The sequence below is a fragment of the Schistocerca gregaria genome, chromosome 3 (genome assembly GCF_023897955.1).
Source record: "Schistocerca gregaria isolate iqSchGreg1 chromosome 3, iqSchGreg1.2, whole genome shotgun sequence".
NCBI lineage: Eukaryota > Metazoa > Arthropoda > Insecta > Orthoptera > Acrididae > Schistocerca > Schistocerca gregaria.
The window spans coordinates 218,619,458-218,641,518 of record NC_064922.1 but is presented as its reverse complement, the minus strand read 5'-3'; the positions used below and the strand labels follow the sequence as shown (position 1 = coordinate 218,641,518).

Here is a 22,061-nt window from a genome sequence, read left to right as displayed (position 1 = left end):
TTACCTCGACTTGCGTTTTATATAACGACCAGTACTTTTAACAGACTGACGGTGTTGCTATGGGTAGCCCTCTGTCTCCCATAGTAGCAAATCATTTTATGGAAGATTTCGAGGATAAAGCACTTCAGACGACGGTTTTGAAACCCAAATGTTTTTGGAGATATGTAGATGATACCTTTATGGTATGGTCACATGGGACAGCAACGCTTCCTTTTTTCCTGGAACATTTGATCTCCCTCCATCCAAGCATCTGTTTCACCATGGAGTTAGGAAAAGATGGTGAGCTCCCGTTTCTGGATGTTTTGGTTCGTAGAAAGGAGACGGCTCCTTGGGTCACAGTGTGTTCCGGAAGCCTACGCACACAGACTTGTATTTACAAGCTTCGAGCTTTCATCATCCCTCACAGCGCAGAGGTGTATTACGGACGCTAGTGCATAGCGCTAGAGCCATCTCAGATCAGGACAGCTTATCGGCAGAGCTTAGCCATCTCCGCTCTGTGTTTGCCCAGTACGGGTACTTCGAGAAGCAGATCCGGAACGCATTTCGACGAGCACGCTCCAAACCTCAAGAACAGCCTGAACAAGCAGAAAACACCAAGGGGTTCGTTTTTCTACCGCATGTCGGTGGCGTGACTTTTAAAATGGGCCGAATTTTCAAGAAATACCGGATTAAATCTGTTTTCCGGCCTCCAGCACGAGCGCAATCAATGCTGGGCTCTGTTAAAGACAACCTCGGCTGAGGAAACCAGGAATTTATAAAATCCCGTGCCAATGTGGGAAGTGTTATATTGGCGAGACGTGTCGTACGGTCAAAGACAGATGCGACGAACATAAACGTCACACGAGGTTGGGTCAGCCATAGAAATCTGCGGTTGCTGGACACTGCCTTGACACGGGACACGGCATGAATTATGAAGAAACCAATATACTCTCGCATGCATCCACATACTGGGAGTCTATCATAAAGGAGGCGGTCGAAATACTTTTAAGCAGTGACCTAATAAACAGAGACTTGGGGTTTCACATGAGCAAAGCCTGGGAGCCAGCCTTGGTGGCATTAAGGAATCGTCAACCGCAGATTAGCAACTGCACCGAGACCACGCAGATGGGGATCCTTAGCGCAGATGCATAAATCGCGCGCCTACACATCGCGCGCGCGTATGGGGTCCGTCGCTCCCGGCCGTATTTTCCCGCGCCGCGGCGCCCTTCCGCAGACCGCGAACCGTTTCTCCAACAGAGGGCTCTGGTATTTGACGTCTACGATATGGGTTCGATGACGATATGCCCCACTGGCGCCTGCGCTGTTCTAGAAAGCCAGCATATAAATTGGCGAGCTCCTCAGCGAAGCGATAATAGCACCTGAAGATGGCGGGCAGTTGTCTCGCTCATATATTGTGCGGTTTCTACAATATTATCCGGCTTAATTCCCGGGAACCTATGAAGCAGATGCAGCGCCGGGAAAGGCTCAAGCAGCACATTTTGGGTTGCTTATTTATATGCTTATGAAGAAGAACGGTTGTCACGCAGGATTCTTTTCAATTTCATAGTAATGACGTGGCTTTGAGCTCAATAGCACATTTAGGTTGTCAGTTACATTTCTAGATTTCTATTCGCGATAACACTCACACATTAAAGGGTACTCACTCACAGTACACTTTACACGCATGTGACACTTTATTTTCAATTTATATTCGTTTACTTTAACTATTTGACTACTCGCATTTCACTGCTTGTTCTTATAAACTTTTTCGGATCATCCCGTCATCACTGATAAAAAAAATGACGTTCGAAACCACGACGGATCTTGCTTTATATACTCCTACCACAAGGTAGCCCCACCAGTGACGAATTCCAGAACATCTACATCCACATCTGCATCTTCATCCATACTGCGCAAGCCGCCTGATGGTGTGTGGCGGAGGTTACTTTGAGTACCTTTATCGGTTCTCCCTCATATTAAAGTCTCGCATTGTTCGTGGCAAGAAAGATTGTCGGTATGCCTCTGTGTGGGCTCTAATCCCTCTGATTTTATCCTCATGGTCTCTTCGTGAGGTATATGTAGGAGGGATCAATATACTGCTTGACTCCTCGGTGAAGGTATGTTCTCGAAACTTCAGCACAAGCCCGTAACGAGCTACTGAGTGTCTCTCTTGCAGAGTCTTCCACTGGAGTTTATCTGTCATCTCCGTAACGCTTTCGCGGTTACTAAATGATCCTGTGACGAAACGCGCTGCTCTCCGTTGGATCTTCTTGATCTCTTCTATCAATCCCATCTGGTACGGATCACGCACCAGTCAGCAGTATTCAAGCAGTGGACGAGCAAGTGTACTGTAACCTACTTCCTTTGTTTTCGGACTGCATTTCCATTGGGATTGCATAACAAAAAGGCTTCGAATGGCCCACAATGTTGCAGAACATTCCACAATTCTGGAACCATCCCGATTGTTCCCAGACTATTCCTGGACATTCCAGAATATCCCAGATTATTTTGGAACAATTCGAAACATTCTGAACTGTTGTGGAATGCACTTGAAATTGCTCAAATGCTCTGGAATGTTCTCGAATGTTGTGGAATATTCTAGAAACCTCCAGAGAGCGAAGCATTCCAGCTCTTATAGCTCTTATACCAGCTTAGAAGCAAGCCCTTCAGGTAAAAAAGGGAACCTCCTTGATGGATGGGAAATAAAGGGTACCACACCATTTAACTTCCTTGATCGTACCGGGACGCGCTTCTAAGTTTTAGTGGTACGCACATTGTACTCTTAACTTTTATAATATATATTGCATGTTCATGCATACTAAAGTTTATATATTTGTTTACCATAGACAGAACAAGACAACTAGCACGTGGACTATAGAGGAAATATACGTTTTAATAGAGCATGACATTTGCTCCCGCCCCTTTTTCGTGAACAAACTACACTCCTGGAAATTGAAATAAGAACACCGTGAATTCATTGTCCCAGGAAGGGGAAACTTTATTGACACATTCCTGGGGTCAGATACATCACATGATCACGCTGACAGAACCACAGGCACATAGACACAGGCAACAGAGCATGCACAATGTCGGCACTAGTACAGTGTATATCCACCTATCGCAGCAATGCAGGCTGCTATTCTCCCATGGAGACGATCGTAGAGATGCTGGATGTAGTCCTGTGGAACGGCTTGCCATGCCATTTCCACCTGGCGCCTCAGTTGGACCAGCGTTCGTGCTGGACGTGCAGACCTCGTGAGACGACGCTTCATCCAGTCCCAAACATGCTCAATGGGGGACAGATCCGGAGATCTTGCTGGCCAGGGTAGTTGACTTACACCTTCTAGAGCACGTTGGGTGGCACGGGATACATGCGGACGTGCATTGTCCTATAGGAACAGCAAGTTCCCTTGCCGGTCTAGGAATGGTAGAACGATGGGTTCGATGACGGTTTGGATGTACCGTGCACTGTTCAGTGTCCCCTCTACGATCACCAGAGGTGTACGGCTAGTGTAGGAGATCGCTCCCCACACCATGATGCCGGATGTAGGACCTGTGTGCCTCGGTCGTATGAGGTCCTGATTGTGGGGCTCACCTGCATGGCGCCAAACACGCATACGACCATCATTGGCACCAAGGCAGAAGCGACTCTCATCGCTGAAGACGACACGTCTCCATTCGTCCTGCCATTCACGCCTGTCGCGACACCACTGGAGGCGGGCTGCACGATGTTGGGGCGTGAGCGGAAGACGGCCTAACGGTGTGCGGGACCGTAGCCCCGCTTCATGGAGACGGTTGCGAATGGTCCTCGCCGATACCCCAGGAGCAACAGTGTCCCTAATTTGCTGGGAAGTGGCGGTGCGGTTCCCTACGGCAGTGCGTAGGATCCTACGGTCTTGGCGTGCATCCGTGCGTCGCTGCGGTCCGGTTGTAGGTCGACGGGCACGTGCACCTTCCGCCGACCACTGGCGACAACATCGATGTACTGTGGAGACCTCACGCCCCACGTGTTGAGCAATTCGGCGGTACGTCCACCCGGCCTCCCGCATGCCCACGCTGTCGCGGCATGCTACCAGTGTTAAACACTGCGATGGTGCTCCGTATGCCACGGCAAACTGGCCGACACTGACGGCGGCGGTGCACAAATGCTGCGCAGCTAGCGCCATTCGACGGCCAACACCGCGGTTCCTGGTGTGTCCGCTGTGCCGTGCGTGTGATCATTGCTTGTACAGCCCTATCGCAGTGTCCGGAGCAAGTATGGTGGGTCTGACACACCGGTGTCAATGTGTTCTTTTTTCCATTTCCAGGAGTGTATATTGTTTACCAGCCAAATAAAGCTGACAACTCTGCCGGACAGCGATGAGAGCGAAAAATCACATCAAGCAGCTCGTGCCGTGTGCCGACGGTGCTGTGTCGCGTGACGTAGGACTTGCCGTCTGCTTCTACGTAAACTTTAGCTGACTCGTCCTTTATACTGCCGGCATCCTGGGTCACCGTGGCCGCGCAGCTCTGTGCTCACATGGAGAGAGCGCCACCATCTCGCCACGGAAGTACGGCGGCAGAAGTGTTCCATGCGAACAGGTAAGCGGTCTCATAGGGGCATCAAAAAGTGAAACCTGGAGACATGTCTAATCCAAGTCTGAGTACAGGTTAAATTCCAAGAACTGCTACCCTACCAACACGGGAGGGAGGGTTCGAGAAACTAAGATCTGCTGCAAAGCGTCAGTTCAGTGCTTGCACTTGATGTTGTCGGTTCTGTCGTCGCTGTATTAGGAGTGCTTCATAAGTACCTCGCTTGTCACCCATTTACTTTCTTTGGTCGCATCTTGGATTTGTCTACCAGCCGCTGTTGACCTTCCTGTCGTCTCCTTTTAGCGCCTCCTTGCCGTCTACATTGTTTAGCTTGTCCCGGTATGTCGTCTTGTCTGTACCCTGTTTGGGCGTTTCACTATCTGCCGTTACTGTGGGTTACTCTTCTGCAGTCCGCTCTCTTGCCTGGCAGCTTCTTAAGTTCCTCTAATTCGTCCCGAGGTCTGATAGTTGCACTTATATCCAGCTACCTGAAGACTTGTTCAGTAGAAGAGATGTGCTTCACTGTTGCAGTGATGGACAAGAGCTCATAGGTCTTAAGGTATACACTTTGGAGCCATTATTTACTGAATTTTTTTCCTGTTTACGTCCATACTCCCTTCTTTAAAAAAGTGGAAAAGAAAGAGACTGAAGAAAAATAACAACACTGCCAGGGAGATCAAATAAAGCACTCCGTCTTCAGGCTACAAGTGGTCCATCGGGACCATCCGACAACCGTGTCATCCTCAGTTGAGGATTCGGATGTAAGGGGGATAAGGTCAGCACACCGCTCTCCCGGTCGTTATGATGGCATTCTTTGACCAGAACCGTTACTATCCTGTCGAGTAGCTTCTCAGTTGATATCACGAGGCTGAGTGCACCCCGAAAACGGCAACAGCTCATGGCGGCTGGATGGCCACCCATCCAAGTGACAGTGCTTTACTTCGGTGGTCTCACAGGAACCGCTGTATCCATTGCGGTAAGGCCGTCGCCAGAGAGATCAAATAAGTTATCATGTATTATGCAAGAGGAGGTAGAAGGGGCGGAAGGGAAAGCAAATGGAAGAAATAAATAATATCAGCTACAGCGTGACTTAATGTGGTATCAGTGATGGCAAGTGAAAATGTGTATCCTACTTGGACTCGATCCCCAGATCTCCTGCTTACTAGGCGCTAAGTTAACCACTGCCTCGACCGCATATAGCATTTACTTTAAATAATCTGAAAATCTTGACTCGCTTCCTGGCCGACTCACATTCCTATCTATCCGCAGCCTCAGAACATGTTCTCCATGCTCACTAATTTTAGAGTCCAATTGGAGGTCGAGCGGAAATTTGCATCCGCACTGAAGGTTGTGAATTCGTTGCTCCAGGGGCCAAACAATTATATGACTGCCGCTGATACTATTAGTTCCTTTCCCTTCCTATCCTTTCTACCCCATCCATCATCAATTTACGTGATATGTATAACGACGGTGGATCCATGTGGTGTATGTTCATTAGGCACGTCAGAAAAAAATAGACATCACTCATTCATATAATTTTCACTTTTAACTTCCCCGTCGTTCATTCTCGCAATGAGATCCCTTAACTGAAACTGATAGATACACCGATCATCAGAACAATTACGACCAACGACCTACCAATCCAGGCGATAGCAGCGTCACCAGGCGAAGAATGGCTGCCAGTCAGACACACGTGTGGTATATGTGAGCTGACTGTCCGCGTGTAGAAAGGGGAAGGCACGCGATCTGAGTTTGACCGAGGGCAAATTTAGAGGGCTTAGAGACTCGCCATAAGCATTTCGGAAACTACGGACTTGTTGTGTGTTCGAGGAGTGCTGTGGTGAGCGTCTTCAACACAGGTGATGATTGTCTTCAACATGTGGCGAAACAAAGGTGTAAACATGTCCAGATGTTTTAAAGTTTGACTGCCTAGCCTCATTGCAGATGTTCGACGTCGTGAGCTGGGCGGACTTGTAAAGCAGCACAGGTGGAAAACTGTGGCTATACTAACATCAGATTTAAAGGCTGGGCTTATAATAGTGTCTGAACACACAGTGCAGAGAACACACTTAATAAGGGAGACCCACAACCAACGACCCATGCATATGCCAATGTTAATACCATGCAATCGGCAACTAACACTGAAATAGAGAAGTGGCCATCGTTACTGGACGTTGGCATAGTGGCAGAGCGTTGCATGGTCTCATGAATCCCGGTACCTTCTTCACCATGCCGATGGGAGGACGCGAATCCGGCGTCTTCCAGGGGAACACCTCCTTGGCATCTGTACTGCAGGTCAGAGAAAAGCTGGCGGCGGCTCAGGGGCACATTCACGTTTGCATCCATAGATCCAGTGGAGCTCGTGCAAGGCATCATGACGCCCAAGGGGTGACGTCCATTGCAGACCTTCATGACGATCATGTTTCCTACTGGCACTGACATTTTTTAACAAGATAATTCGCCATGTCACAAGGCTAGTTCCTATTGACGTTTTCTCACCATAACATGAACGAGCACATCTGAGATGTGAATAAACGTGGCGTCAGTGCTATCGTCCCCCTTCCTGGAGTTTAAGGGATTTGTGGCTGCAGATGTGGTGCCAACTTCCTCCAGTGACTTACTAACGTCTCAATGTTTCCTTGCCACGAAGCGTCGCCGCTGTTATCCGTACCATTTGTAGACATACCGGCTATTAAGTAGTAGGTCATAATGTTCTGGTTAACCAAGGTATACCCTTCTCCATTATCCCTGAAAGATTGTAACATCATCAGTGAATCACAAAACATATTCTGTGAATGTAGTAATAATCATTATGAAACTGTTTACTATTCAAATAATGAAAGATTTACATAAGCATTTCTCTGATTTCTGAATAATGTGGGTTCGTCATTGATGTAAATATCATACACGAGAATGACACATAATTGAATTAGGGTTTATGAATACCAGTGTTACATAAATCGTCTCCTCACTTAGTGAAGAAATCGTTCTTCCAATGTTTGGCTCTACACTAAATTCAAAAATGGTCATAAGCCTTCGGATATTTACATGTGGTATACCTCCCCAGCCCTGAACAGTCTACTGTATCATTTCTATTCATAATGATGCAGTATGTAACTTCTTGGTATATATGCTTCTCAACGCTGATACCACGTGAAAGACGGGAACAGTCACGCTAATATCGTACTATTAATTGCATTTAATTAATTATCTTCTATTATTATTTATCTTGCGTTGGCTTCTAACAGTTGTGATTACCAGTTAACTGTTATTATGAGACTCAGTAGAGGTACATGATAAAATGCTAAGCTGGAACCCGACCATATGCTTTTATGTAATTTTCTTCTTCTTCTTTTGATAAGCAGCTATGTTTTCATTTTCATTGACGAATCTAGTGAGGTAGTACTGTCATATCTTTCTTGGCACACCATATAGCGTTTTTAGCACCTGAAGCGATGTTGGGATGTCTACTGAGGAACTCCATCCGACACACACCGCCCGAGGAATACCTGAAATAAATGTAACATAAAACAAATATTTAGACATTTACAGAGTATCACCTACCTCAAGTAATACCTTCCTGTACTATTTGATTATCATGAATGTTATAAGGAAATTAGTTGTACAATTGCTTGCTCACTTAGAGATGCGTAAGATACAGAAAATTTCGCTCCTGTAACGCTTATGGGATTATTTCTAAATTTAACTGAGCCAAATTTTGTAACCTCGCAGTTACTGGTCACATTAATTTTATTCTGTTGTGCAGGTTTTATATACTAATTAATATTAATTAACGACTCGGAATAACTCATCAAATATTAGAACGCGTTCTGCAGAAACTTATTTATCGCGACCCGTTGGCCATCAACGACTTAGGTATTGTTGTCAAGGGTATGCTGACATGAAGAGTTAGCGTGTCGAAGATATTTTCGGACTGATTAAACTTCCGGAAATTACTAGACATCTGTAACCACAGCTACACCACTGTGTAGCTGGAATCATTATCAATAATTGAGCTGCCCCCTGTGCAATACATTCTGATACAACAGCAGAATTGTATGTTAGCTTCCCTGAATCTCGAGAAGGAATTAGTAGTCACAATATGAGCACCTTAATAAGTACGACAATCACCCACATGACGCTGACCAACGCAGCTCAGTTTCGTTTACGATTGTAGGTACGGACGTCGGCCGCTGCAGCTCTTCAGTTTGGCTTCCCACGTGATCAGCAGACTACTGCTGGTCCTCACGCCACACATCCTGGTGCTCTTCATCCTGGCAGAGGCCCTCGTATCAGCAGCGGCTGGACCAATGCTAGAATCCGCCCTCTCTGTTGGTAAGTGCATCAACACACGAATTAGCACACTGGACTCGCATTCGGGATGACGACGGTTCAATCCCGCGTCCGGCCATCCTGATTTAGGTTTCTCTTGATTTCCCTACATCACTCCAGGTAAATGCCGGGATGGTTCCTTTGGAAAGGCATGGCCGACTTCCTTCCCCATACTTTCCTAATCCGAGCTTGTGCTCCGTCTCTAATGGCCTCGTTGTCGACGGGACATTAAACACGAATACCCTCCTCCAACACACGGAGTTGGTGTCATAAGATTAATGTTTTGAACATGGCTGTGATCAGCAACCGTAATTAATTACAATGTCACAACTTTACAGCCAACCGGTTGCAAATAGAATATAAATTTCTCCAACTAGTTTCCAACGCCAACTAGGGGCGCCTTCTTCAGAAGAAACTGTTACCCTTCATGTGGTTTCCTTTTAACCACATGTAAGATAACAGTTTGTTCTGAAGAAGGCACCCCTAGTTGGCTTTGAAAACTCAAAGAATTTTAAATTCTCTTAGCAACCGGTCGGCTGTCAGTTTGTGACATTGTCATTACATTAACGTTTCAGGACTAGGATGTTTCATACTTACTGCACTCCGAATTTCATGTGGTACAAATAAAGCCAAGAAATCACCGTAACGGCATCTGCAAATTTCTGGGAGATATATGAGGATAAGCCTCGCCAATAATTTCAGATATATGACACCCAATCAGCACATTCTAAGACAGCAAAATCGAAATATGCTAGCTCCTATACGTCAAGAAATCAAACTGCCTCTGATGTGGTTATGACATTCACCTTCGTTGAGTCTCCCACTTAATTCAGTGCTTTATTCGTAAGTGTTCCTAGTAACTTTGACGGGCCTTTCAGATGGGGTAGGATATCAGGATAGGAAACAGCTATAATATGTCCAGGAGACAGCTGACGTAAAACGTTTATCCTACAGAAAGGAGATATTGACGACTAGAATGACGAACTAGTGAGTGTACGGCGGTAAGATTGCAGCATGTGGCTGAAAAATTTATAAATCATGCGTGTACCGAATAGTAAGCAATGCTGTAAAATGTCTATTGAGGCATGCCAATTCCCAATTTACAGCTGTACGTGAATATTCAAAAGCTTCGAAAACGCTCTGTCATTCCCAATTCGAATTAACGTTTACGTTGTACCATTATAAAAAACTTTCTGCCCTCTCAAGTGACTCTCTTTGGAATGCAGTAAATTCGGTAATTATTATTAATCTACAAAAACCCAGCACCACAATGTAATGCGGAATTGGCGACGAGATGTCAAGAAAGGTTGACACGCTAGTGTAAAAGGAAGCTGGAGTCTTGTAATGCCGCTAAAAAAACCGTAACAGCAAATGGGATAGGCCAGGATAGCTCAGTAACTTGGACCTTGGCCTAACTATTGTTCGTTTCTTATTAACCAACCTATCAGAAGCGTTACAGAAACTTTAAAACTGCCCATGCCAACTGTTTGCGATATGACTGCGAAGTGTAATAACAAAGAACAACCACTGTTATGACATAGTCAGGCCCACCTCATGTACTGGCGCACACGGACCATCGAGTATTGCACCGGGTGGTTACAAATAATCCGGAAGAGAATGAAGCGTGAGTTCCAAACTGCTGCCAGCAGCAGCAGCCCAGCTAACAGTCAGTGTGCACAGGGAGCTAGAAAGAAGTGGGTACAAGCATCTCCTCACAAGCGACATATTTCTGTAGTCAGCGGTAAGCAGGGCTTAGCTGTAAAGAGTGACGCCACTGGGCAGCGGATGACTGGGGAAGAATGATTTGGAACTATGAATCACGCTGCACCCTGTGGCAATCCGACGGAAGGGTTTGAGTTGGACAAATGCCTGGAGAAACTTACGTGCTGTCATGTGTAATGCCAAGTACGGAGGAGGGGTGTGACAATGTGGAGTGTTTTTCCTGGTTAGATTGTGGTCTGTCCCTTACTGTGATTAGAAAGCAGTAGTTAAGTAAGATATGAACACAGTTTGCCCCATGAAGTACTGAAGGCTAGAGAAATAGTTGGGAGGCGATGTTGGTATCAGCATGACATTGCAACCTGTCATGAAGCATGTGATAAACCTTTTGCATTTCTTTTAAGTTTTCGTCTTCTTTAAAGACAAAAAGAGAAGATGAAGCGGTAGCCCATCATAGAACCTACGCCTACCGTCATGCATTTTTGATTTTCGGTTGTTGAAAAAGGAGATGATTTTTTTCTGGTACCAGTAAGGCGTAGTAGCGAGAGAAACAACCAACGTGGATACATTGCAGTGTTCAAGCCCACTATTCTCTAAGTAGATGAGGAAAAATGCCAGAACGTGTTGAATGGAAGTTGATCAATTGTAGAAGATACACACATCAAAAAAAGTTCTGCATCACCTCGTTTCAGAGAGTTCCGGAATCTGTACAGAAAATTAGAATAGAGACCAACATAAACATCATTTCTGCCCTTTTCGTTGCCCACGAAAACCACACATTGCATGTTGTCACATCAAACATTGAGACCTACAGTGGAGGCGGTCCCGGTTTCTGAACACATCGGTAGCTCTAATACCAAGTAGCATGTCCCCTTTGCATTGATGTATGCCTGTATTCATCGTAGCATACTGTACAAAAGTTCATCAAGGCACTGTTGGACAAGATTGCCCCATTTATTAACGCCGATTCGGTGTAGAACCCTCAGAGTGGTTGGTCGGTCACGACGTCCATAAACAGCCCTTTACAATCCATCCCAGGCATGTTCGATATGGTTCACGTCTGGAGAACCTGCTGAACACTCTTGTCGACCGATGTCGTTATCCTGAAAGAAGTTGTTCAAAAGATGTGCACGATGGGGGCCCAAACTGTCGTCCATGAAGAAGAGTGCCTCGCCAATATGCTGCCGATATGGTTGCACTATCGGCCGGAGGATGTCATTCACTCATCGTACAGCCGTTACGGCGCCTTCTATGACCACCAGCGGCGTACGTCGGCCGCACACATCGCCACCCCAAAACAGCGGGGAATCTCCACCTTTCTGCACTTGCTGGACAGTGTGTCTAACGGCTTCAGTATGGCCGGGTTGACTCCAAACACGTCTCCGAAGATTGTCTCGCAGAAGGCATCTGCAATACTCATCGGTGAAGAGATCGTTATGCCTATCCTGACCGGTAAATTCGGCATGATGTAGGGTCCATCTGTACCACGCTGCATGGTGTCGTGGTTGCAAAGATGGTCCTCGCCATGGACGTCGGGACTGAAGTTGCGCATCATGCAGCCAATTGCCCTCAGTTTGAGTAGCAACACGACGTCCTGCAGCTCTACGAAAAGCATTATTCAACATTGTGGCATTGCTGGCAGGGTTCCTCCGCGCCGGAAACCGTAGATAGCGGTCATCAGCAGCAGTAGTATCCCTTGGGAGGCCTGAGCGAGGCATATCTTCGACAGTTCCTGTCTCTCTACATCTCCTCCATGTCCGAACAAGAACGCTTTGGTTCACACCGAGACGCCTGCACACTTCTCATACTGAGAGCCCTTCCTGGCTCACAGTAACAATGCGGACGCCATCGGACAGTGGTACTGACGGTCTAGGCATGGTTGAACTACAGACAACACAAGACGTGTAGCTCCTCCCGTATGGAATGACTGGAACTGATGAGCTGTCGGAGACCCTCCATCTAATAGGCGCTGTTCGCGCATGGTTGTTTACATCTTTGGGCAGGTTTCCTGACATCCCCAAGCAGTCAAAGAGACTGTGTCTGTGATGCAAATACCTACAGTCAACGTCTATCTTCAGGATTTCAGGGAACCGGGGTGATGCCAAACTTTATTGATGTGTGTAGTTTGAAAGTAAACAGACGAAAACGAGGTACTAAGAAGTTACAGAAATTATGCATGTTAAAATAGGTGACCACGTAATTGCTGTATTGAAATCGAAAGAAATAATGGCAGGCGAAGCGACTAGGTATAAAATTGGCGGGCAATGAAGGTACTCTACAATCATTAAATGTGTGGCTGCATCTGACAAAGAGATCTCTAGATATTTACTCCTGGACTACAAAATTGTATGCAAGGGTTTTACAGATCGTAAAGAAACCAGAAAATTGTAGAATATACTTCTTTGAGGTGCTGATGTTACGCAAGGGAATTGGTTCAAACTGAATGCACTGACAAGTCTGATAGAAGACATCCCGCATCAGCGTGAGAAGGAAAATGTGCAAAAAACAGTAACTAGAAGACAATAACGGATGATAACACATACACTGATGCAGTCGTCAGCTACTTTCGTCCTGCTAGAGGGGGTCACCAGTTGCATAAGCTTCCGCTGCTAATGGTAGCAAAACAGTCTGGAGACTCATTGCCAAGAAGAAAGGAGACACAAACGAATTCCTATAATAAGACGCGTGCCATCACAGTGTCAGTTGTAAATAGACCAAGACATGAACACACACACACACACACACACACACACACACACACACACTCCAACCCTCTAGAAATGCCTCTTTACCGATTACACATGAGTGATATATATGGTACCGGCTTCTTGATGCGCCAGATCAACTCTTTAACCACTCGCAAATACAAATACGGACTTTACCGTGATGGAATGCCGTCTGTTATTGTTATAGTCTATCGAATGTTGACGTCTAGCCAGTGGGCATTAGCACCGGGACAACAGTGACAGGTCCAAAACATTGTTATGCCTACTGAACCTGTCATTCGTTCTATTTTTGTCTACATCCAACAAATCCAGACTGTTATTGAGGAGTCGTTGGGTTTTATTTGTAGCAAAGCATCCCAGTTAATACCCCACAAAGATCATGTGTCATACTCTCTAACTGTGATAAGCTAGTCCACAAGCTGCGACATAGTGGCTAATAAAAACAGTGATCCGGAAAGATAAGAATATCTAATATTTCAGTCTCCGATCCAATAAAATCTCGTCAGACTATCAGATCTAATTTGTGGTGACCATCGTCAGAAAGGAATCGACCGTCCGGTAACAAATTCTGCGATCATATACTGGAATGAGAGAAGCACTTTATTTATTCGCTATTGTGCCGCGTATGTCTTACGACAAAGTCAAATGGTTCTGTAAACGAAAATAACTGCTGGTATATGAAGATGTAGTCTCATGGCAAAAATCGATAGTACGATCACAACAGTTTTAATGACTGAAATAAAAGAAACATGAGAAGGGCCCACCCGGCTAGGCGAGCGATCTAACGTGGTGCATCCCAAAAGCACTAGAGTTGAGTTTCGGTGTGCCGGGCAGCCTGTGGATGGTTTTAAAGCGGTTGTCCATCTAGCTCGGCAAATGCGGGCTGATTCCCCTTATTCGGCATCAGTTATATGTCGACAATTGCTGCGCTAACACTGTCTCCACGCACGCTTACACCATTATTACTCCACCACGCCAATATCTGGGGCTACACTCTTCTGCTAGGAGACGTTCCCTGGGGCAGCGAGGGTGGAACCCCCAGTGGGGGCCACACAACACATTAGCCCTGCGTTCGGTGTGAGGCAGCAGTGGGGTGGGTGGACTGATGTGGCCTGTTATGGAGTAGTCTTTCAGATGTTCTCATGTGTGAAATCTTATGGGACTTAGGTCTTTGAAGGTCAACGAAGGTCAAAAAGGTGGCATCAACGTCCCTTTACAGAAGGTGTTCGAAGTGATGAGCACTGGTATCAATGCAGTGCTACTATCTTCCTATCATGAACTTGAGTGATATTCCATATTACTTAGGCACTTATCCAAGTAGACGCTCTGACAATTGTCCCTCGCATATCTTCAGGTGTAGCTAGAACTTCTTTATAGATAATGTCTTTTGCGAATAACCACAATAAAAATTCCAGGAACGTCAATTCATTTGATGTTCTTGTTAATACTCGTACTTCTGTATTTATTGGGAGAATTGTTCGGTTATCTACGTCTGGAAGTCGAAATCCGTCATTTTCTAAATCTTGTTCTGGTGTTATTGCGAACGAGCCGCCCACGACATATCTCCACCTCTCCCAATCCAACGATTTGGGTATTGTCTCTACAGTTCATTTCTAGCCATCAGCGAAAAATATGCCGTGCTACTAGACTCCAGGCAACAAGAAATCCATAAAAATGGTGCAAGAAATTGCGTAAGCTTCGACTTTAACATGGATTACTAAAAGATTCGGAACTCAGCACTCGCCCGCATCTCGTGGTCGTGCGGTAGTGTTCTCGCTTCCTACGCCGGTTTCCCGGGTTCAATTCCCGGCGGGGTCAGGGATTTTCTCTGCCTCGTGATGGCTGGGTGTTGTGTGATGTCCTTAGGTTAGTTAGGTTTTCGTAGTTCTAAGTTCTAGGTGACTGATGACCATCGATGTTAAGTCCCACAGTGCTCAGAGCCATTTGAACCATTTGATCTCAGCACTCGCTAATAGTTTGTCTCAGGTGAGGTACACTTACGGGAAGGCAGAAAGTGCATGGTCGGTAAAAGGCATAACTAGAATCGTCCAACAGCATCAGACGAGTAGGTCGCCACTTTAATCTCCCAATAAGATGTAAAGCCTTCCCCCCCCCCCCTACACTCCCCCTCCCCCTGAACCATTGGCCTTACCGTTGGTGGGGAGCTCTGCGTGCCTCAGCGATACAGATAGCCGTTCCGTAGGTGCAATCGCAACGGAGGGGTATCTGTTGAGAGGCCAGACAAACGTGGGGTTCCTGAAGAGGGGCAGCAGGCTTTTCAGTAGTTGCAGGGGCAACAATCTGGATGATTGACTGATCTGGACTTGTAACAATAACCAAACAGCCTTGCTGCGATGGAACGGCGAACGGCTGAAAGCAAGGGGAAACTACAGCCGTAATTTTTCCCGAGGGCATGCAGTTTTACTGTATGATTAAATGATGATGGCGTCCTCTTGGGTACAATATTCCGGAGGTAAAATAGTCCCCCATTCGGATCTCCGGGCGGGGACTACTCAAGAGGATGTCGTTATCAGGAGAAAGAAAACTGGCGTTCTACGGATCGGAGCGTGGAACCAGTTTTTAAACTGTAAACCATTTCCAGGGGCAGATGTGGACTCTGACAACAATCTGTTGGTTATGACCTGTAGATTAAAATTGAAGAAACAGCAAAATGGTGGGAATTTAAGGAGATGGGACCTGGATAAACTAAAAGAACCAGAGGTTGTACGGAGTTTCAAGGAGAGCATAAGGAAGCAATTGAAAGGAATGGGGGAAAGAAATACAATAGAAGAAGAATGGGTAGCTTTGAGGGATGAAGTAGTGAAGTAAGCAGAGGATCAAGTAGGTAAAAAGAGGAGGACTAGTAGAAATCCTTGGGTAACAGAAGAAATATTGAATTTAATTGATGAAAGGAGAAAATATAAAAATGAAATAAATGAAGGAGGCAAAAAGGAATACAAACGTCTCAAAAATGACATCGACAGGAAGTGCAAAATGGCTAAGCAGGTATGGCTAGAGGACAAATGTAAGGATGTAGAGGCTTATCTCACTAGGGGTAAGATAGATACTGCCTACAGGAAAATTAAAGAGACCTTTGGAGCAAAAAAGGCCCACTTGTATGAATATTAAGAGCTCAGATGGAAACCCAGTTCTTACCAAAGAAGGGAAAGCAGGAAGGTGGAAGGAGTATATAGAGGGTCTATACAAGGGCGATGTACTTGAGGACAATATTATGGAAATGGAAGAGGATGTAGATGAAGATGAAATGGGAGTTACGACACTGCGTGAAGAGTTTGACAGAGCACTGAAAGACCTGAGTCGAAACAAAGCCCCCGGAGCAGACAACATTCCATTGGAACTACTGACGGCCTTGGGAGAGCCAGTCCTGACAAAACCCTACCATCTGGTTAGCAAGATGTATGAGAAAGGCGAAATACCCTCAGACTTCAAGAAGAATATAATTAACTGTTTTGCTGCGCAGCATTTCAAGACACAGCCGTTATGACTGCCGCCTGTACATTGCCTATTTAAAACACCTCTTCACCGACCGGAAAACCACCCCTATTCGGGCAATCGCACCGCCTTCTCTCCGCCTCCCAACTAAACTCACTCGCGCCGAGAAGTTAGTATCTATGAACAAATACCGATATCCGAAATGCCGGCATGGATTAATTTCAGTAGAGTAAAAGCATAGTTTAGGGAACCGATGGCCTGAAGCTTGTCATGAATGTTTCTTAGACTTCAACAAAGCCTTTTACATTATACACCTCGACATATCGATTTCTTTTATCAGTCTTCAGACTAGTTTGATGCTGCCCGCCACGAATTCCTCTCCTGTGCCATCCTCTTCATCTCAGTGTAGCACCTGCAACCTACGTGTTCAATTGTTCGCTATATCTATTCCAGTATGTGTCTTCATCTACAGATTTTACCACCTACAATTCCCACTAGTATGATGGAAGTTAATCCCGGTCGCCTTTACAGATGTCCTATTAATCTGTCCTTCCTTCTAGTCAGTGCTTTCAATCTATTTCCTTCCTCTCCTATTCTACGCAAAACCTCCCCATTCCTTATCTTATCAGTGCACCTAATTTTCAATACTCGTATACATTATCAAATCTCAAATACTTAGATTGCTTTCTGTTCCGATTATCCCACAATCCATGCTTCTCTGCCATACAATGCTGTGCTCCAAACATACTTTCTCAGAAATTGCATCCATTATTTATGACCTATGTTCGATATTAGTAGATTTGCCTTGGCCAAGAATTTCCAACGCTAGTCTGACCTTTGATGCTCTCCTTGATTTATCAGTCAGTGGTTATTTTGTTGCCTATGCAGGAGACTTCCTTAACTTCATTAATCCTGATGTTTAGTTTCTCGCACTTCTAATTTCTGCTACTACTCATTACTTTTGTCTCTCTTTGATTTACTCTCAATCCATATACTGAACTCATCACTGTTCATTACATTCAGCAGATCATGTAGTTCTTCTTCACCTTCACTCCGTATAACAATGTCGTCAGCGAATTTTATCATTGATTTTCTTTCGCTTTGAATTTTAATCCCGGTCTAAAGTCTTTCTTTTGTTTCCATCATTGCTTTTTCGATGTATAGGTTGAACAGTAGTTATGAAGAGACTACGTCCTTGTCGTACATTCTTTTTAATCCGAGCACTTCGTTCACGGTCTTCCAGTCCTTTTATCCCCCCTTGGCTCTTGTACATACTGCATTTATCCGTCTCTCCTTACAGCTTACACCTATTTTCCACAGAATTTAGAGCATCTTGCTCAATTTGTCATTGTCAGAAGCTTTCTCCAGCCCGACAAATCCTATTAAGGTATTCTGATTTTTCTTTAGTCTTGCCTTCGATATCAATCACAAACTCAGAATTGTCTCTCTCGTGCCTTCACATTTCCTTAAGCCAAACTTATCGTCATCAAACACAACCTCAATTTACTCTTCAGTTCTCTGTATATTAATCTATCATCTTCGACGCAAGACCTGTTAATCTGATAGTGAGATAATTATCGCACTTGTCGGCTCTTACAGTCTTCAGAACTATGTGAATGACATTTTCCGAACGTCAGGCGGTGTATATCCAGACTCAATATTCTACACCAACGTGAATAGTCGTTTCGTTGTCACTTCCCACAGTGAGTTTAGAAATTATGATGGGACGTCATCCATACTTTCTGACTTAAGTGATCTGAAGTCTTCAAAAGCTCTTATAAGTTCTAATTGTAACACTGGATCTCCTAATTCCTCTGTATCTACTCCTCTTCTTCTATCTCATCAGATGCTTCTTTCCACTCACAGAGAGCTACTCTTTCTACCTGTCTGCTCTCTCGCTCTGCATCTAACCGAAGGATTCCTGTATCACTCAGAATTTTACCAATCTTGCTTTCAGTTTCATCGAAAACTGTTTTGACTCTTCTATACGTTTAGCAATCAGTTCCTTCTCGATGCCTCCACATTTAGAATCATTTCGTCTTAATATACCAACATTTATTTCACTCCACAGTGACTTGTATATCTGTACTCCTGACTTTCCCTTAAGACTTTTGTACTTTCTTCTATCGTGAACCAAGTGAAATTTCTGTACACCTTCTGTGACTCCCATTTTTGAGATCTCCAATCCTCTTTAACAGCATTGCCTAGTGAACTGTTCCATACTGCAGTGCCTGTCGCCTTACCTATTAATTCTGTAGCCGTATCTGTTCATTCCTGAGCACTTCCGTATCCTATTTCTTTGCATATTGATTCTTCCTGACTAGTCTCTTATACTTCTGTCTACTATTCATCACTACTACATTGTCATATGAGTCTCTATTCGGTCCCGTGTACGCTTTTCAATCCTGTATCTGATTTCGGAGTATCTGATCAGGATGTTACCTCATCTCCCGACCTGTTCCTAGTATGCCTCCATCTCTTTCAATACATGAACCGAGTACTAGCTATTAATAGCAGACATAATTACAGAAATGAATTAGTCTTTTTCCTCTTCCGTGCCTAGTACGAAGCACATATTCTTCCGTAACCCTTTCTCCCATTCCTTCCCCTGCAACGGCATTCCAGTCCCCTATGACTATTAAATTTTCATCTCCCTTTACATACTGTATTAATCGTTCAGTGTTCTTATGTACTTTCTCTCTCTCTTCACTTCCAGCTTTTGACGTCGAGATATATGTCTGGACTATCTTTGTCGGTGTTGGTTTTCTGTCGATTCTCATAACAACAAATCTATTACAGAATATTTCACAGGAACAAACTCTCTGTCATAGCTTTCCATCCATAACGAATCCTACTTCCCTTACGCCATTTTCAGCTACTGCTGATTTTACGCTGTACTCATCTGACCAGACATCCTCTTGTCTTCTTTCCATATCACTACACTCAACCCATCTATACAGTATATATATGTCGAGCATTTTCATTTCTCTTTCCAGATTTTGTAGCTACCCTAAGAAGTTGAGGCTTATGACATTCCACGCCTCAACTTGTAAAACCTTATATTTTCTTTGGATTTTCATTATTTTACTCGTCCTCACCTCGCCTTTGGCAGTCCAATCCTAGAGATTCCAATATGGGCGATTCGGAATCTTTTTCCAATGGAGAGATTATAATGACACTTTTTTGAAGTACAGGGTACATATCCCTGAATACATATTATGTGTCTTTAATTCTGTGGTTCCCATTTCCCTCTGCATCCTCATGACATTGATCATTGTTAATTCCTCCGCCTTTAGGGCCAGTTTCCCACTCCACGGGCAAGAGAGTGCCCTGAACCTCTGCCTGTTCCTCCGCCCATTTGACATGGCAGTTGGCAGAATGAGGTTGACTTCTTATGCTGAGGTCTACGACTGTAAATGTCAATTTTTATTCAAAGTTTAGGCTGTAGGTGTGTTCGAAGCCGGGAAGAGAATGCTTTCATTACTAATCAAAGAAACTATCTCTAGACAAAGGGTGAAGTTAGCAGCTAAGATTTCACCGAAAATTGCAGTTTAATAGATTCCCTTATACCTGATATCTCTTCAGGAATTCGTCATGACCGGCAGCATTAAGTCAGAATGGACACCAACTGTGTAAGTCGCCAGCAGGTTGGGGTATAAGTTATTGTATGCTTTCAATGTATGTCAGTGATGTGTCATCACCTTTGTCCTACTGCTAATACCACATGTACGCCGCTGATCTCAAGCTATATCTAAGGGAAAAACTAATAAACTTGAGGACAGGTATCGATATTCCGGGTGCCGACATGTGTGAACTTTCGCAATCGGTGCTGGATATAGGGTTAAAGCTCAACCAATCAATACTCCACACATTGATGTCGGTCATTCTAGGACCATTCGCACGGATTATCGGGATCCCCTACCATTTTAAACCTTAAATGCTACAAATATCAACTTCTTTCCCTCATATGATCGGAACTGGACTAGCACGTAACTGCAGTATGAAAAAGGCATGAGGAAGTCTCCATGCCCTACAAGAATATAAAACGTTGTTCCCTCTTGACAAGACGAAGAAACTTTGGTGGAACACACACTAGCAGTTATTTATTACAGCAATTATATCCTGCAAGGCCTGTCTTAGGAACGCATGGGGAACCCGGAACTGGTTACGGACGCCTAGGTTCATTATTTCTGTGATGTTGGACTCTCTCATCACATTTCACCGTCTTATGCATTGCTACCCTGGATGCTTGCAGACTAGTCCACAGATTGCCATACACTCCAACATCTTTCCTATGTTGTATCTCTCTTCAACTTCAACGTTCTTGTCTGATTACCTAGTCAGAAACAGGCGAGTAAAATCCTTTCTGTGTCAATCCATTCTTCAGTCATAATCTCTTTCTTCGTATCAGGAATCTAGTTCTGGAATAAGCTCCAGTGTTATATGAGACAACCGAATAACATCTCCTCCTACAGAAGATACCTAGTGACATACCTACTAAAGCAACAATAATGATGACTGTTGTCCCCCGTACACCCATCTTTGTTGCCATTCCTTCTTCATTTAACAGTATTCTTAAATGGTGCGCTCACCTTAAATTTACATTCCCCAGAACATCTACAGATCCTTTTTATATCTGCCACTATCATTAATGTTACTATTGTCATTATTATTGTTATTATTACTACTGCTCTGATGATCATGATTTATATTATTATTATCATTGTTAGTAGCAGCAGCAGCTGTAATAGACGTACTACAAGTATTGAATCTATTATTCCTTATTCAGTATTATTTCATCACATTGACTCTATAGACATTCAAATCATATTAATATCATTTATCATATTAGAAGTGTTATTTCTTGGGTAACTACGACATGCAAAATCTTTTTATCCCACCTGGAAGGCAGCGGGTGGGTTTGCTCCTGAAAACAGAAAGTTTGGCCGAATGACGGAAGCGAGTAGGAGCAGGAGAGGTGAAACACATCAGTACTGCGTGTAAAATTATAGATGTTCACTATAGGCAAAAACCAAATTAATAAATGGTTACATAACTTTGCAATGATGAGCACGTAGGTGCAAAGCCTTAGACCCGTCGTAAGTAGTTCAAAGTCTCTATATGAAGCGAAGTCTTCCGGCCGTCTGCTATTGATGAAATTGGCTCGATGAGCTCCACGGCGCCGGATAGACGGCGCTGTCGCAGGTGTCGGTGTCGTTGTGCCCATCTATGAACTTGCACCTACGCCGTGGCATAGTAGCTATCGATACTACAAAAGGT

The 22,061-nt window shown here is 44.6% G+C and overlaps 1 protein-coding gene across 1 annotated transcript in view; it reads left to right on the top strand.

Moving 5' to 3' along the window:
- The window catches only part of LOC126355318 (solute carrier family 22 member 7-like), a 69,879-nt gene that overhangs the window by 25,067 nt on the left and 22,751 nt on the right, over nt 1-22,061 (top strand). The window contains exon 4 of the mRNA XM_050005611.1: nt 8,729-8,886. Within this exon, the coding sequence (XP_049861568.1) occupies nt 8,729-8,886 (158 nt within the window). The remainder of the gene's footprint in view (nt 1-8,728; nt 8,887-22,061) is intronic.